The sequence below is a fragment of the Ostrea edulis genome, chromosome 7, assembly GCF_947568905.1.
Source record: "Ostrea edulis chromosome 7, xbOstEdul1.1, whole genome shotgun sequence".
NCBI lineage: Eukaryota > Metazoa > Mollusca > Bivalvia > Ostreida > Ostreidae > Ostrea > Ostrea edulis.
In genome coordinates this window covers 24,088,144-24,107,078 of record NC_079170.1, presented here as the reverse complement: position 1 = coordinate 24,107,078, position 18,935 = coordinate 24,088,144, and the positions used below count along the sequence as shown (strand labels likewise).

At 34.3% G+C, this 18,935-nt stretch overlaps 1 protein-coding gene across 1 annotated transcript; it reads left to right on the top strand.

The window, feature by feature from the left end:
- The first annotated feature begins 10,870 nt into the window (after window positions 1–10,870).
- On the top strand, window positions 10,871–14,046 carry LOC125656021 (uncharacterized). The gene is made up of 4 exons (XM_048886603.2): window positions 10,871–10,919; window positions 12,238–12,293; window positions 12,940–13,070; window positions 13,507–14,046. Exons 2-4 carry the CDS (start codon window positions 12,247–12,249, stop codon window positions 13,767–13,769), a joined length of 441 nt encoding a protein of 146 aa, XP_048742560.2. The 5' UTR covers window positions 10,871–10,919; window positions 12,238–12,246; the 3' UTR covers window positions 13,770–14,046.
- The last annotated feature ends 4,889 nt before the right edge of the window (window positions 14,047–18,935 follow it).

Below are 18,935 nucleotides of genomic sequence, written 5' to 3'. Positions count from 1 at the left end.
GATCCACGCGTCTGTCACTGGATGTACACGTTAACTCTTTAGACAAACAACAACAGGGTTCTAGGATTTTGACTTCAATTCCAGAAACTCTCATATCTGTCTGTACCGCCATTTCAGCTATTTCCTTGATGCTTCTTGGTTTCCAGAAATCCAATATGATTGTGACCAGGTGGATATTGTATTCCTAAAACACACATTTATATCAATTTAGTGATAACATATTATAATACAGTGCAATCACCACAATGTAACATTGCATTAAATGATAAATTATCCTCACCATGTTCATGTCTATTTCCTTGCTAATATAATTATAGATCCGCCTCTCCCCCAAGTTAGAATGATCTAACTGAGTCTCGGGACACGCCCTTCGATATTATCATTTTTACGATAGAACATACTATCTACCCCTCCCACCACCACCACCATTAAATGTATTTTGGAATGCTCCACTGTGTGTGGTGTAAACGTTTATAATTTGCTTAACAAGCTTTTAACATTTTTCAGAATGTAGGCTATATGAGAATAACTGGTAAACAGTCATTACAAATAAAATATAAATTACAAACCTGTTCATGCGACTGTGAGGTGTATGGCTCGACATTCCACTTCTTGAAAGAACTCGTACTTCTCAACTTCTAAGGCTGTTTATAGTTGTTGTAGGCATACTAGGCAAACAGTCGGGTAGGGATTTTCCTCTGTAGGCTTTCGTTAGGGCACAGTAATTCACCCCTCCCTAAATAATTCTATACTTGTTCCCATTGCTTTGATCATGGGGATAAATTACATTCCATACGTTATATTGTATTCAACTTTATTGCAAAAAAAAATTGCAGCAAGTGTTATTTTTTGTTTTGCTTTTTTAATATAATCAATGTTTTCTATTTCTCGAATTTTCATACTAATAATGATTTAACAAACGAATATTAGAATAATTTGTAATTTGTGTGTATCTCATCTTTGCAGCAAAAACATGTGCCGGCATACTCATAATAATGTCACACTCCTATTTCTCAATCAAACTATTGAAAACTAGTGATCTAGAGGAGAATACCACGATGTACGAATTAATTGTTTCACCTTTTGATCGGCCAAGTTAGTTCGTCCATTAATTAATTTCACACTTTACCGACTGATACCACGGTGACCAGACACCCTGATTGTTATTCTTTTTTGAGTTAATAACAAAGCCTGGAACATGTAATCCGCTGGAAAAGTGTTTAGCTAGTTTTGTAGTGTAGCTTTAGTGCTTATTGTTAATTATATTTGTGTTTTCTCCATAATGTAATCCTTTCACGTCCTGACGAAGGACGTATATATATATATATATATATATATATATATATATATATATATATATATATATACCTAAGCCTTACATCGTGGAGTATTTCATTAACATGACATTAGTGTTAGTGTAGTAAGCATTTTTCTTATTTATCTGATTTCAGAGACATACTAGTAATTCAAACGAGGATCTTGAATACACGATGTAAGGAAATAAGTCAATGTGTATTTGTATATGAGGGATGTACTAAATATCATGTCTATAATATCTGTATGAGGAAGATGTTACTTGTAAATAATATGATTTAGGGTTTTGGGGCAAAGAGGGTAGACATGCTGTGAAATTAAATTTTTAACGGCGATTTGACCAAAGCGAAATCAAAGTCAATCAAGAAATTGAGGAGAGGGACGTGTTTCATTTTCCCAAAACGTTATTTAAGAATTCTAGGACGAATCTGCTGACTGGTTTTGAATTAAAATTCAGATTTGTATATTGTGAGTCCGCAATCATTACGCGGGAAAATAACACTAAAATAAGAGTTTGTAGTTAAAGCTTGAAAATATTGATATTAAGAACATTGATATAAGAGTATGGATTTTATTTTCAATATAAAATAATCAAAAGATCATTAAAAAAAATAGGAAGACTCTGCTCAAATTGTATTGTAAAGTAAGATACCTGATATGTACGTTCTTGTTTTGAACTGTTTACGTTTAACGTTATTTTTCGTCATTCTACAGTGACGTCTCACAGTATACGCGGCCTAAGAAATCGCTATCCCATAATGCCTAACTGGAAAGAGTTTGGTTTGTAAGCAAACGACCTATGGCGGAAGTCTGCGTCTCTCCGTCCCAGATCCCATACCGAAATGAATTGCACGTTTTACACGGTCTGTAATTTCTAAGGGCCTGGGTGTGGTTTGAACGATCCACACGTCTCTATGGGCGTGACTTGATTATGTACGGAACGATTCGTGCACGAAACGGTTTGTCCGGAGCGCTGAATGATTTGCACTGAACGATAAACAGTTTGCATGGAAAGAAATGGAACGCTTTGGAGATGTAGTAATACGCAGCAGGGTCTGTACATCGTGATAAAGAATTAAAACTTTACATACAAGGAGATTACCTCCTCAAAAGGCGCAAAGTTGAAAAGGAGAAGTGATCTGGAACACTCTATCATTTTCCAGGGTCACAGACAATTCCCTCAAACGTCCAAGACCCGAGTTAATAAGCACACCTTTAATCCTGATTTTAACGAATTTTTTCTCTGAAATTATGTTGACATTTCTACCATTGCGATAATGCCAACATGTAGCCCAGCATACTCTGGGAGGATGTTTCTTTAATTTTTTTTTACCCAGTGTCAAGGCAGGTTCAGACTATGTATAGAGATATATAGAAGACAAAAATCAAAGATATTCTGAAGAACCTCATTGGAACGATTTACCAACTCCTTATTCAAATATCCTTACGTATTGTAGTTTCAACGACCTACTCTATACATTTAAAACTAATGCTAACCATTAGTGTCTTTAACTCTTTGCCTATCACGCCGCCTATGACGTAACAGTAGCATTTGCTTTCGCCGCTGAATGATGGCATTACCCTTTTCCCCACAGCGCTTTGGAGTTGATTTGTGAAAATTTGGAATTTTGAACACATTTCTTCACTACGTTTTCCATTGTTATATATTCTGTTAGTTTATCGCGGATAGTTGTGATAAAAGCTCATACTTTAAGACTATCGAATCGGGAGTGGAAGCAAGTGAAAAATTACGATAAATATGGAACAAAATATTTTCTTTTGAAAAGATATATAGTCCAAAATTTGCCTTTTTTATTATTTATTTTATTATTTTTTCTACATGTATGTTTGTATAACAAAGAAATACCACGAATTAATACTTTTTTATGTACTAATATTTTTAAAAATCATATCACTATACATGTATCTACATTTCCAATGGGTTTTTCCCCTTCGATATGGTCTGTATATATTATTTGTTTTAATTCAAACAATCTTATCATAAAATTTCATCTTGATTTCAAAGAAATAACTGACGACTGATTCAAAGTTTACTTAATAAAAATAAACTAATATATCTATTCGTTTATTTTTATTAAGTAAACTTTGTAGTATATTCATATAATTATATATAAGTACTACATCTTGTTCTGTAAATATGAAGTATCCTATGTAGTTGAATTTTTTTTTACGCATGCATAAATTCTCTTCAATGTTCAAAACAAGATGTGAAAAAAGCAAAGCACTGCTATACATTACACAGTCCGTATCCATATGCCTCGAACTATATGTTTTTGGGGGAGGGTGTGTGCTTTAAAACAGAAATTACAAAAATGCACTGTAGCCACCTTGCAATTGTTTTTTGCGGTGTCCTGCATGTTCTGATTAGGAGCTGTGTCAGTGCGAGGCTTACAGGCACGTAGCATCGTCTTTTCAACAACGTAAAAATGGAGGGGGGGGGAGGCGAAGATGTCTTGTCTAAAATTATTGACAAGGAAATAAAAATAGGGGAGGTTGTCCGAACTTCAAGTCCTAATTCGTGGAAGGGGAGGAGTGTTCATCTACTAAAACTGCCTCAACCTCCGCCAGACTGCGGTTAATTAGATAGTGTGTGTGTATGTCAAACATGTTAACGTCTCGAAAAAATGATTGGTCTGAACAGAAATTTATAAGAACATGTCGTAACTTATCACAACATTTGTAATTCTATTAAAATGAATTTAAAACTACACTTATTTTCCTTCTACATGTGTTATAAAAATTGTGGATGAAACGGCCCATGCCAAGCAGCAATATTGTGATAAAAGAAAATATAAAAATTATGGTATAATAATCATTTGATAAATACTTACATGTACACATTGTACTAAACAACTGATCCAGTGAAACACTTAATTTATAAGCAATTTAAGTATATTGTCTCTCTACATTTAACATACATATCAACTAGCTAGTGTACCCACTCTTAAAATTGGTTAAAAGTAATGATTACATAAATCTGAACCAAAGCCCAGTCTTTAGATGTTTGATAAATGAATCATCATAATTGAGTGACTTATGAGAAAGATAATTCAAATTCTCGATGAATCTCCTCGTGTTTATTTTGACACCATTCATTTTGCAAATCATTTTATGCGCTGGAGGATGCGCATTTTACTGGTAATTGTATCTTAATTAAATGGTAGAACATTTACATATGTGTATTTGCCTTGTTACAGTGTATCTATGTATGATTGCGCAATATTTCCCGCATACTAGTGCGCCCCAGTCTTGATAATTATCTTATCCCGCGGTTCGCCAGTAAAAGTGGGAAAATTATGTATTTACGTTATAGAAGCGTGTTTTGATAAAGTTGTTTTGGTCCATTATAATACTGACCAATAGGGGGTAGTATACTGTCACGGGGAGTAAGCGGGTTTGTTAGACTAGTCACTTCATGCGGATAGGACAACTTTTGCTATTTTCAGTTTTCATCTAGCATTTTATTTTCACTCACATTTGTGTGTAAGTCTGAATGATAAATGTGCACGTCCTCCAGCGTACACGGCTGGCTGTATGCTTTGTACTTAGGTGTTGAGTTATGTTAAACAGTGTTAAATACATGTAGGTAGTAAAGTTAATACTTACAAGAGCTTTATTACAATCGATACACTACTTGTGGCCAGATTGGCAAATACATTTTATTGGGATTAAGATTGATGGGCTGGTGTTCTTTTCCTTAAACATATATTTCTTTTTATTGAATCTTCAATTTAAAAAAAACATAATTGCATAGATCTTAACAAAAACGCGACTAGTCTTACTTTCGTTTGAATCTTCTCGTGTCTTTTATAGCAGATGTTGTTACATACTAGATCATTTTATTCTTTGGAATATGTTCTTACAATGGTAAATGTAATTTTTCTTTAAAAATTTCATCCTTGGCTTTACTCTTCTCGTTACATGTAATTTTCATTTTATACATATAATTAAAACGTCTAGAGCCTGTGTTTTATAAGCAGTGTGGTTTTATGGTTACGTAATACTTCCTGTCTTCACGCGTGTTCAATCGGAGTTTTGAAATGCACGGGTTTTACGAGGAATTATCAGTTCGAAGCGGCATGGTTTATCTGTAAATTCTACCTGAAACTTGGCCAAATTGAAGGCTCACCCCCCACCCCCTTATATTAAGAATTGCTACTTATTCTGTCATTCATCTTTCATTTATTGCAAAGTAAAAAAAAATTAAGAATGAAATAAAAATTGCTTAGATCCAAGCATGCGATAAATCAATGAATTCACTTGCGAAAAATAACGATAAACAAATAGAAAGATTTTGGGGCGAGATCAAAAGTTCAATGTCTGACAAAAAACTAAGTTTACATAGGTTTTACCAAGACCCCCCCCCCCCCCCCATAAATTAAATATGAAGACTGTTGAAACTAATCGATTAACAAGTAAGGACAAACTAGTATAAATAACACTCTGTATACCGTTTCCACTGTTTACAAAAGAAAGTGTAAACTATTTTAAAATGTGATATTATCATGTAGTTTTACCAGACACTTGTTTTTTTTCCCTTTCCACTAATATGTAATCGATGTCGGATGACAGAAACTTACGGAAGTTTTCACCCCCCCCTCCCCCTAAGCTAACTATTTGAATTTAGATTTTTATCCGACATCAATCTTTAAATCTCGCCCCTTACATATATATTTCATTTTGCCAATCATTTCATTTAAAATCTAATAAAATGTTAGATTTCGTGTCCATTACTGACTTCATTTGTTTGGGTAAATTTTTAAGTAATATGATGTTTTAAGGTTGAGTAATCTGTGCGTCCGAGTTTTGAAAGGCACGGGTTTGACTAGGGTCTCTTTATCAACGCTACAAATTACCAAATTGAAAATTTACACACATTTCCTCTCGCGTTTAAAATAACAATGTTGTTGTGTCAACCTCACAGGAGAATACATATACATATGTCTTTTAAAAAATAGTTTCCCCATTTTTTATACTTTGTTTGATATACATAACTTATGCATACCACGAAATTCATTATGTAATTTGTGTTGGATTTTTAACCTCCACCCCCACCCCTTCTTTCTGATGCTACTTTAAAATAAAATTATCATTTTCCTGACGATCAGTAATATTCATAACCCTGTAGATTTATAATAAATTGAAATAATCAAATAAAATAATTAAACCAAACATGAATAATTCCTCTACAATACCGCGTTAGATTTTCCCGTCAGTAAACAATAGAGCTGAGTTGCAGTTGTGTATCCCCTATTATATCTTTTTGCTACTGTTGGAACTATCAAATAAATCTGGCAAATGGCTCATGTTATCATTATTTTGTCATACAACCCAAAATATATATATTTTTTAAATTACACTTTTCGCTGTATCAACGATAAAACGCAGTAAAAACAACTGCGCATTGAAAGTGCGTTAAAGTGCGTGATTGTGGGGCAAAGGTATATGCGTTAAAGTGCGTGATTGTGGGACAAAGGTATATGCGTTAAAGTGCGTGATTGTGGGGAAGGGGGTTAACACTAATGCTAACCATTAGTATCTATGTATAAACAAGGCGACTAAGGTGAGCATTGTGATTCATAAGTATTGTGCTGGTCCGCATGTGTAGAGCGTCCGTCATATACAGCTATACAGGAACATATTTATGTGCTCATTTACTATATCATGTATGTTCACTTTGAGTATAAAGATATACATGACAAAATTTCTGTTTGACAGAATATGAAGACATAGGAGAATAGTCTTTGAAGATAACAACTGTGTAGCCTTCTGCAATGATGTTTTAAAGTAAATTGTTTTGATCTCCGATAGTATGAAATAGTTAGACTGACATCATCTGGAGAAACTGGTGAATCAACAGACTGCGATACATACAGGATGCCCTACATATGTATTGTGATGTTTATATCTAATTTACATGATTTCTCTTCAAAGATTTATTTTACTTTATTATAAAAACTTTTAATCGTGCTTTACATTGAAATTCTATCTTATTCTTTTTACATGAAACCTGTGTTCAGTTTTTAGAATTGTGTTCCGTTTTGCTAACAGTTTTTTTTTTTGTAAATTGTGTTCAATTTTTACATATATTTGTAAATTGTGTTCAATATTTATATATATTTGTAAATTGTGTTCAATCTTTACATATATTTGAAAAAATGTGTTCAATTTTTACATATAATTGTATTTACTTTATATATATAATATTTTGTTCAATTGTTTACGTTGAAATTTGTTTTCCATTTTAGTTCACTTGTCTTTCAACTGTCTGCCCGCCCGTCCATCAACATTTTACACTTTTATTTTCTTCTCTAAAACGCTGGAGCAGTGTCATTGAAAAGTGAGATAAAGTATTCCTGGGTAAAGGGTTTCTAAGTACGTATGCTAATTTCAAAAGAGATGTAAGCAATATCATAAAATGGAGTGGACTACTTTAAAAGTATTCTTCTGAAAAATCACTGGTCCAGAAAAGACAAAACTTACGAGAAAACTTCCTTAAAGAATGTGAATTCAGAATTGTTCAAACCATCGCCCTACAGGGGTAGGATAAGGCCACGACAACGGATCATTGTATATAAGTGGGTATATAAGGAAATATAGTTTTCAAATATTTTCTTGAAGACCAACAAATCCTTGATAAGTCATATTTATGTGCAAGTATCCTCAGGTAATGCAGTTTGAAGTTTTTGCAAATTATTACTGCGGTTGGTAAGGTGGGGCCACAAGATGGAATCGCGATTTCATATTGGAATATATAGAGTAAAAGAGGACCATGATTATTCTTATTAATAAGCAAGCATCGATAGGTAGTGTAGATACAGGTTTGTTCAATTAGGGGCTGCGGAAGTTGGATGAGGCCAGAATGGTGGATCAAACCTTTAGATGGGAATATATAATCAAATATCTTTAAAATCTCCCTATGATCAGCTAGTGATTAGTGATGTAAATAGGCAGATATCCTCAGATAGTTTATACTAATAGGTTTTGAAATAATTGCCCCCCCCCCCCCCAACGTAGGGTGAGACAACAATAGGGATAGCATTGGAATTTTTCCAGAAATGGGAATCATAGGAAAACATTCTGCTAAAGAGTAGCAATGTCATGTTTAGTGATATTAGTATGCAAGCACATTCAAGCACGTCAAATTCAAGGTTTTTTTAAAAGTCCTGACATGGGGAATAGGATGGGACCTCAATAGGGTATCAAAGTTTTACATAATAAAGGTTTTAAGAATCTTATTCTTAGCAGGGCCAGGGTTAATCATATCATTGTTCAAACATCCCTGGATATTGCGGATTCATTTTGGGGATATTCATTGACCATAATAGTTTTACCCCACCTCTGAGATCATTCAACCTTCCGTTCCGTCACCTCTCTGACAATGTATGGGATGGGGGGATTAAAAATATTGCTTTTGTAGATTATTGACCATGGGGTAAGGCTGGGTCTAGAATCGGGAATAAAATAGTTCATGATATACGAATAAAAGAGAACAAATGGCATTTCTATGTTGTGTGGATTCAAGGTGGGTTAAGTCATGACCCTGTTTGGCATAGGTTGGTTTATAATATGGATTCACATTCTATGTGGGAATAAAGATCGTAAAACATTTCTAAATCCATTTCCTGCACATGATATGATTGACAGAACAATGTCATTATCATTTAGATAAAAACCGGTCGTGGTAGCTCAGTGGTTAGAGCGTTCGCTTCGTAGACGGGAGGTCGGTAATTCGAGGCCCGCTCGTGTCATGGCCGCGTCATACATGTACCTAAGACGTTAAAATAGGTAGTGATTGATCCTTCGCCAAACGCGTGACATTCAGAAGTATATTGATAATTAAGATATGTATCTGTTAGATAAAAATGGCACTGTTATGGTAGGAGATGTGTTCGAAAAGAGTAAATGTACTTTGAACATTCCTCGATTTAGTTATACTTGTCCACAATTTTCAACAGGTGAATTGCTTGAAACATAGGAGATAACCCCTTAAAGCATTCATGTAGAGAGGAGTATAGATGGAGTTTAAAAGTTCCATATTTTGAATGATATATGACTGTAACATTGGAAGCTTTAGTCACTAAATTGTTTTAGTCGATTTGGTGGCGAACAAATCTTGATGTGCCATTCTCCATTTAATTACATGAGTGTATTTGTTGTATGAAGTACTGCGTTAATTTATCTCGGACTGAATTCCGATGTGATACACTGTAGTTCAAAAAGATCTCACATTAATCATTCTGATTGAATTGATGATTTTATCATCACTTGTATTTTAATTGTTAAGAGGAAGTAAATTATATTTTACATAGTATTACATAAAACTCGATAAGGTATTGAATGTGAAATCCTTAGGGATTCCTTGGTAATGGGGAAACAATTTGTATGCTTCGTTTAAATAACCAGTACACAACTCTACATAACTATACTTTGTACATCTTTTACATGTTCCTCGTCTATGTATTTTTATAAACCATGTTTTCCTATATTGAAAGTGAGCTCCCAGTTGGTCTATGATTGACAAATGAATAGTCTGTAGAAATCATTTGTCAGCATTTGAAACTGTGCTTCAATGACATTGATACTTTTTTTTACATTTTAGTTACAGATTCTTTTAAAACCTTGATTAAATTATTGGTTGTGTATGTTGGTCACTGCATGATGTAGCATTTCTATTCTGTACAATAACAAACCAGATGTGTGATTATCTAAATCAAATATTCTTAAAATTAACTCTATTTTCTCTCACAAATGCATAAAGAATAAAATAAAAAAGATGAAATTTCAAATACGTTGTCAGACTTTTTCTTTTATAAAGCAATGAGTTCAAATGATACATTGTAAACGTAACTTCAGAGCTTCAGATATTTGTGGGATTAGGATTATTTGCAGAAATATGCATTATGAAGTGTATCAAATTCTAAATTCAGAGAACAATTCTCTCTACTTCTGCTTCATACTTAGATATTTTATTGCAAGTAGACATTAACGGCAAACTGACAACTCAACTGTCTGACAAACGGGATGGTTTCAGCTTCTCCATCGTCAACTTCCCATATTTATGTAGCAATATTCCATGATCACCTGCATATGGTGTTTATATATCTAAACTGAATCTATATACAAGAGATTGTTCTCTTTATGGTCAGTTTTTAAATCGAAGCAGGCTACTGACAAACACGTTGATGGAGCAGGGGTCCATTATTACCTGTATATGGTGTTTATATCTCTCAACATCATTCAAAGTCAGCATTTCACAAATTATATGGTCGTTATACATATAACGATCTCGTTTGCCAATGCTGTCTGGCGTTTTCCATATCGATTGTTAGGCCGTTCTTGTCACACTGATTTTCACTACCTAGAACTCCGTTTATCTGATCAAGATATAGAGATTCTAAAGGAATTAGTGACCTAATGAATAAACCCTTACTCCACCAATATCAACATATTCACAAAATTAAAAATTGCAGTTTCCTTGTTCCTTGTTTTATTCCGTGTTAAATAAATGTGGCTATGGAGTTGGTTAATTTATCAATCATGTATCTAACGTTCTTTTCAGTCAGGGAGACGTTTCAAATCATGTAAGTAATTGCCTTTAATGCATATCTTCATATTAATATTCCTGGCAGATTTATTAGGGAATACTTGTTAGGCTGCCTCTTTTAAATGTACGCGTATTACTGCAGAATATCTTCGCCATCTTGAAACATGCAAACATTTCTTTATAAATGTTATTGCTAACGTTGCAATAATGTATTAGCCTAATGGATATGAAGTAAATATTTGTATATAGCTTTGACTTTTAACCTCTGAATTGAGATTTGATCTGGACCTTAAAGTTGAAAGTCAACAAGGAACACACTCTGGTCTAGATGAAAACGTTTAAATTTCACTCTTTAATCCAATGATATAAGTCTGACAAGAAATAATTGATGCTCACAAGCTTAATTGTCGTTTTTGAAAAGCTTATGTAAAATCAAACATGATTTCCATAAAATTATGACAAACAGTATATTAACCCCTTTCCTGACTGTTGATGAGGTGAATGTGTTGTTATACCACTTAGTATAAATGAATAGATTATATTTCATTACAATAACCTCTTTAATCAAAAGCATTAAAAACAGGTTTTCGCAACATATTTTTTTCATAATTCTCTTGTCAATTGTTTGATCCGGGTTAGAGTAGATCCTCAGTACCCCTTGTTTGTCGTAAGAAACGACTAAATGGGGCGGTGCTTCAGATGAAACTGCTAAAACAGAGGTACCATGTCACAGCAGGTCCCACACTGTTCAAACGCCACAAGCGCCGATTATAGGCCTAAATTTTGCAGCCCTTCCCCTGCAATAGTGACGTCTCCATATGAGTGAAAAAACAGAGATCAACCTATTGACATGTACTTGTGCATGAACATGTTAAACCTTTCCATCTCTCCTTCCTCCACAAATGTGTACGATCACGTGCTACCTTGAGAGTCGAGTCTGTGAAAAGATACACTTGTGCATGTTCAAGCTGACAATTTTCCTTAGCCTCCAGTGTTACATCGCCTATAAATTTTCTATGTGGATTTCAGGGTCAACGGAAATAGAAAAATTCAAAGACTTCATAAGAAGTGTAACACTTTCAAAATCAATATACGTCAATATACTTAATAGAGAAATTCAGTAATTTCATTAGGAGTGTAATATTGCAGATTATACAATTTCGTAATCCGTAATGACGTGCAAATGTAACGTCGTTGGTAGAGCGCATGTAAAACAAAAACAGCTACATTTATTACCAAGTGTTGATGAAGTTGTTATCACATATCAAATGTATGTGTATTATTTATTTTAGATTATGCTTTATATTGTATCCATCTTTGCCATTAACTAATCTAATTTTGATAATGAATGACAGAGCAGCAAAATGTCATGGTGGGTACTACAGAAATGCAACAAGTGGGATATGCATCGGTGAGTAACCAGCTATTACTGAAACTATGGAGGAGTTGTTTTCTAACTAGATACGATATAAGAATGTCATATGTATAACTATAGAATTGATAGTAATGTTTTTTATATGTTAATATGTTTTACGTCCCTTCGAGCAGTATCGCTTGTGCAGAGTAGTTACCAGTTGTAGGTGAATGGTTACAAATCCTGACCCATGCAGGGCATATTGAGGTTCCTTATTCGTGTCAATACATACATACCATGTGACCTCCAGTTGTGAGGTCATATCCGAAAAACCATTGCCTTTCACTTCTAATGTCGGGAGCTTGGTGAAGGAACAGTAACCACCTATGTTAAACGTCCGGTTGCGAAACAAGCACCCTCACAACTAGGTTACTACGACCAGTCGTGGGGAATGTCTTGAGAATATGAATATTAATTTCAGAATATGTTTTGTTATTTCGAATATGATGTAAATATCACTGTCTAAAAGTTCATTTCATCAACTGCAATGATACCAATATACTACATACTATGTAAACAAATAATCCAATGATTAAATATCTTTAACTTATAGATCAATAGTGATCGGAAAAAAAAATGACTCTCACTAAGTGAATATTTTTATGTTAAGAATGTTTAAAGTGTTCAATGTTTGCTTTGACAGAATGCCCCCAGGATACACAGGTCCAAATTGTTCAGTACCCTGTGTAGATGGATTTTATGGAAAATATTGTCAACGTAACTGTCCTTCTACCTGTTCAAACTGTAGCATTATCGATGGAAGTTGTCCCAAAGGTTTGTCAGTTATATGAATTATATCGATTTTTGCGAGACAAAATCAAAAGCATAAACGACGACAAAGACAGCATATGATAATGCATATATAGTTTTTCTTAATTTCATAAACATATTAAATTTACTTTTCTGGAAATACAAATTATTTAAATGTGGTTCATTTGGTATACGTAAAAAAAAACTGTTAGTGCATATCGGTTTTCTTCCTCGGTGCTATCTGACTATCATATATTCGCAATAACCTGCATCATGCATTATGAGATATATCCGTTCTGTTTTATGCATACAGCTTTGATTGATTGATTGATTGCGTCATTTCCCGTCGTGACTTTCTCAAACCTAATAAAACATCTGCATACAGCGGTGTGGTCCAAAAAGTGATCCAGTATCTGAAATACATACTTATGACATGTAGATAATGATTCATTCTTTTCAGACATGACCAACACAACAGATGCAGGCGACGTTAATGGAAGCAATCATATAATCCAAAGACGGAACAGATCAACAGTTTACATTGTGACTACATTCGGCTGTGCGACAGCGGTGGTTTTATTACTTGTACTGATGTTCTACACTTATAAGTTGGCTACACAACCTCTGCCACAGAACTTCACTTTTACGGTACATGATCCTGAGAGTGACGCTGAGCGAAATCCCGTAAATTCCGCTAGTTGTTCGATTTACGAAAATGTTTAGTGACACTATCGAAATACTATTAGATTTTCGAATGGTATATATTTTGATAAACAATTAGCCAAGTCTTATATCAAACCATGTACTATAAGTTTAGTTATAATAGGACTCAAATGAAAACATATATGGTATAAATAAAGAAGTAACATTAATACAAGCCATAGTTGGTTTAGGATCCCCGGAATAGAATCAGTTGGAATACAAATGTTTTTTAATAGGACGGCCAGGGAATGTAATTTTACTGAAGTTGCTTTAATAAAGTATAGATTGTCGAAATGTCGTCACGTGATGTAGCTCCCTGTTGAATATTAATGTAGATAAATATGTGCATTTTGTCATAGTCTTAATCTCATCAAAAGGGTCATAACGACAACAGAATTCTCCAAAAAAAATGCTGACCTCCCAACACCAACTTATTTACTATTTGCCTGTCTCGATTTAAAAAAAAATGATTAATGGCAAAGCATATTTCTAAATATCGAATCAGTTGAGAATGCTTTAGTTGGGGCGTTTACTCCTCCTAGGCACCTGGTCACACCTCTGGTATATCCAAGGGTCCGTGTTTGCCCAATCCTCTGTTTTGTATTGCTTATAGGAATTATGCAATTGATCACTGTTTGTTATTTTCGCCTTTCATAAACAGTATATGCAGGTGCTGATTGAATATAGCTTCATGAATATGGGAAGTTCATGATAAGAATGTTGAAGTCGTCACGTTTAATATAAAGCTCAGTTGTTAGTTTACCATTAACATCAATGGTCAATAATGTATTATCCAGATATATAGGAACCATATATTCAAAAACTTCTACTTGAGAAGAACAAATCTCTTGTTGTAGCCTTCAAATCAACATTTAGATATATCGACGACGTTTTATCTATTAACAAAGTAATTTCCATTCATATGTCGATTCAATATATCCTTGTGAACTCGAAATAAAACGCACCACAAAATCGTTCACTTTTCCTTCATACTTAGATATTCATGGTTAACTTCATTTACCTGATCAATATATAAGACTCACAACGGGTGTGACTGGTCAAAACAGTGGTTAATCTCATAACCCCTATAAACAATACAAAATAGAAAGTTGAGCAAACACGGATCCTTGATATACCAGAGGTGGGATCATGTGCCTAGGAGGAGTAAGCATGCCCTGTCGACCTGTAAAACTTACCATGAACCCTATATCTTGATAAGGTAAACGGAGTTATCCGTATTCAAAATCGGTGTGCCAAAACGGCCTAATAATCAGGAAAAAACACGTCAGACATCATTTGTTGTATTGGTAAACTATATTGCTATAACGAACGTAGAAGGTGCAAAATGCTGACTTTAAGCGATACTGTTGGAACTCCTGCACCGTCAACTTGTTTGTTAGTAGCGTGTTTCGATTTAAAAACTGACTATACGTGGAACAAGCTCTTGCGTATTGAATCGGTTGAGAGATATACGTGTAAATACCATTTGCAGGTGATGATGGAATATTGCTACATGAATATGAGAAGTTGACGATGGAGAAGTTGAAATCATCCCGTTTGTCATAAAGTTGAGTTGTTATGATTTTGCAATGAAACTAAACAAGTGTGAATGCATACTTTTTCTCCTCATCACAGTGAGATTTAACAGAAAATCGTAATGCAGATAATGGTGTGAAATGGAACAAGTGAAGCTACGTATAAAAGGGTATGAAAAAGTGCACGGATTCAATTTGCCCATCTAGTCCATATTTTCGACAGATTATATATCCGAAGAAATACTATCATTCGAATTTCTGTTTTCTGATTTTACAAAGTATCTACAGTTCAATGAATATAGATGGTAACTATTCCTTTATTGTATGAATGATGTATTCAGGCTAAACATGGCTATCGGTGTTTACTGAAAAGATCACTTTTGAAAACTAAGGCAATTGTAACGATCTCAAGATATTAATTGCTCGTGGTAATACTTCCCCAGTGCACGTCCGTTTAACCCTTTTAATGGTTTTATTTTTGCATTAGTTTTTAATTGGAAAATAGGAAAACGATAACACTTTTCGATCGACTTCAATTTCTACAAGTGTGTGTGTGAGGGCAGGTCATATTCCATTTATACACATGAATTTTGCTGTATCTAAATTTTGTCCTACAGAAAGGGAGGAAGCTTCTAGCTTTTAGAGTCATTTTGGGTGTTTTATGAGAACATTTTTATCATAACATTAAAAATGAACGCTTCAGTATGACATAATTACATGGCTGTTATAGATAAATCAAAAATGTACCGTAATAGAAAATGAAAAAAAACAACAACAACTTATAACACTACCCCTGAAAATAATCATTGATCTAACTGGTGATAACAACGGTTAACACCCATATGCATAGTTTGTGAAAATTGAATATTACTGCTTTCAGTAACAAATGATTATATTAAACATCAAAATACGAAACCATGAAATGTGAAGATAACGAACAGTGATCAATCTCATCTTAGTGTTTTACACTTTACACTGATGTTCTACAATTTTCGTTCAACGTTGTCTTAACAGACGATTTTAGCAGCACTTGTCGTTTGCGTTAGTTTATCACCTTTCACATTTCACCATGTGTATACAAAGAATATATAAGTATAGTTATATTACAAATCGCATTTTCCTCTATGAACCAACCAATTTTAGCGCGCGACACAATCCGTTCACATTGACTATGAACGGATTATGAACTAGTTTAAAGCACGCGACTGAGAGAGCGTAATGATTTGGAAAAAAATAGAACAACTGTTACAAAGATCTCGCAAATCGAAATCTCGCAAGTCACACCTTTGGATTAAGATTGTAAACTTACGTGGATTATCATCCTAATCTTGCAGTCTCCTACCTCCAAAATACAGTGCACCTTGCAATGTTGATAAAAGGCAGGCTGAGACGAAATGTGACGTCATGTTTATGTGTTGTCATACGTCACAATAACAACTGTGACAGAGGCTAGGAGTTCGTTTTATGCAACAAAATAGAAGCAATGTAAACAAAGGGTGTTTTACTAAATGGATATAAATATAAGAAATGAACATCACTTTTGAGCTGTTCATGGTCAATATGAACGGATTTGGATTTGAGGCAAATTCTCTGTGAATCGCTAGCGCAATTCACATAATTTGCCTCAAATCCAAATCCGTTCATACTGACCATGAACAGCTCAAAAGTGATGTTCATCTCTTAAATGCCGCGTAGCGTTATACTTTCGGAGTTTTATTTCAACGATTTAGATCGACATGCTACGTGGAATGTGGTTTAGTTTTTCTTTACGTCGAACACAATTATCAATGAATGAAGTTAACATACCTTCATAAATACTATGTAATATCGATTTTTCAGTATTTCACACATATATTTGAAATATATTCCATAACATATTATATTCTCCTTATCTATATGACACAGTTAACAATTCTTTGCATGCACAACTAGGTTAAGGGCTTCCATAGTAAAATGCACTATAATCAAGGGGTGAAATTACACTTCAAATTCACAGGTATCATTACACTTGTTACAGTTAAACACCGAAACGATACTACTCATATGTTGACCGTGACTGAGCTACCGTAAATTCCCCTCATGGTAATTTCCTGTGACGTCAGTTGAATATCACGTAACATGTAACAATTTATTTTTTGGAAAACAGCTAGGGGTCTTACTTGTGAATAAAAGTTCAGGTTAATACGCATAACCAGCTGAATTTGTATTGATATACTCAGAAAAAAAATCCTTTACTTCGTTACTAGCTTGATAATACGGATGTATATTTAATTGCTGTTATAAAATTTAGAAATTCATTTCAAAATTAAGGATTATCTTCCTCACGCATAACTCTTATCCTTAGACGAATTTGACTCCACTTTTTGGCACACTGTTTTTCCTTATGATAGCCCTAAAACTTCATTGTTATTTCGGATTTCAAACATTTCGGTTGAGCATCACTGAAGAGACATTATTTGTCGAAATGCGCATCTGATGCATCAAAATTGGTACCGTATAAGTTTTACATTATGCCCCCTGGGTCGAAGCCTCTGCTGGTGGACTGTTGGTCCCCGGGGGTCTCTACAGCCCAGTAGGTAAGTACCTCGCTACTAGCTTGATGATACGGATGTATATTTAATTGCTGTTATAAATTTAGAAATTGATTTCAAAATGAAGGATTATCTCCCTCACGCATAGCTCTTATCATTAGACGAATTTGACTCCACTTTTTGGCACAGTTTTTCCTTATGATAGCTCTAAAACTTCATTGTTCTTTCGGATTTCAAACATTTCGGTTGAGCATCACTGAAGAGCCATTATTTGTCGAAATGCACATCTGATGCATCAAAATTGGTATCGTATAAGTTTTACATTAAAAGTGTTGGGAACCAATCCTTACTCAAACTGAAGATGATATGATTTAACAACATATCAACATTCATCAAGGAATTACCGGGGTTCTCCCCATTCCTATAGATATCATACTGTTAATATACAAGACAGAAATTGTTTCCTGCACTTTGAAACGCATAGCTATATCTAGAATATATTTAAAAAAAAATCATATTGTTTTTATAGAAGATAAACCTGAACTTTACCACTGTTTCTGTACAATGAGATTATGTATGTACACAGGGGAGTTTTTAAACGCAATAGTCATTCAGATTAGGGGTGATTACAAGGTCACAATATAATATAAATATCCCCTTCGTGCATAATATATATCAAAATGGAGAGTGATTTGATATCATGAAGGAATGATATGAAAGGTGAAGATAACGAACAGTGATCGATCTCTTAAATCCCATACGTAATATAAAATATATAGTTGGGCAAAGACGGAGCCCTGGGCACATCAGAGGTGGAATCAGGCGCCTAGGAGGAGTAATCATCCCCATGTCGACCAGTCACGTCCGCCGTTGGCCCTATATCTTCATCAGGTAAACGGATTTTTTCGTTGTCAAAATCAGTGTGCCAAGAACAGTCTAACATTCGGTATGAAACACGTCAGACAGCATTTGACCCAATGATAGGCTGTATTGGCAAAATAGAGCGTTATAACAAGCATAGAATGTACGAAATGCTGACTTTAAACGAGAATGTTGAAACCCTTGCACCATCAACTTATATAGCAGTAGCTTGCCTCGATTTAAAAAACTTACCATACGCA

Excerpts from the sequence above, each read along its gene's own strand:
- LOC125656021 (XM_048886603.2), top strand. The coding sequence starts at position 12,247 with ATGTCATGGTGGGTACTACAGAAATGCAACAAGTGGGATATGCATCG. Across the intron at positions 12,294-12,939 it reads AACAAGTGGGATATGCATCG|AATGCCCCCAGGATACACAG; the intron begins GTGAGTAACCAG and ends TTGCTTTGACAG. Across the intron at positions 13,071-13,506 it reads CGATGGAAGTTGTCCCAAAG|ACATGACCAACACAACAGAT; the intron begins GTTTGTCAGTTA and ends CATTCTTTTCAG.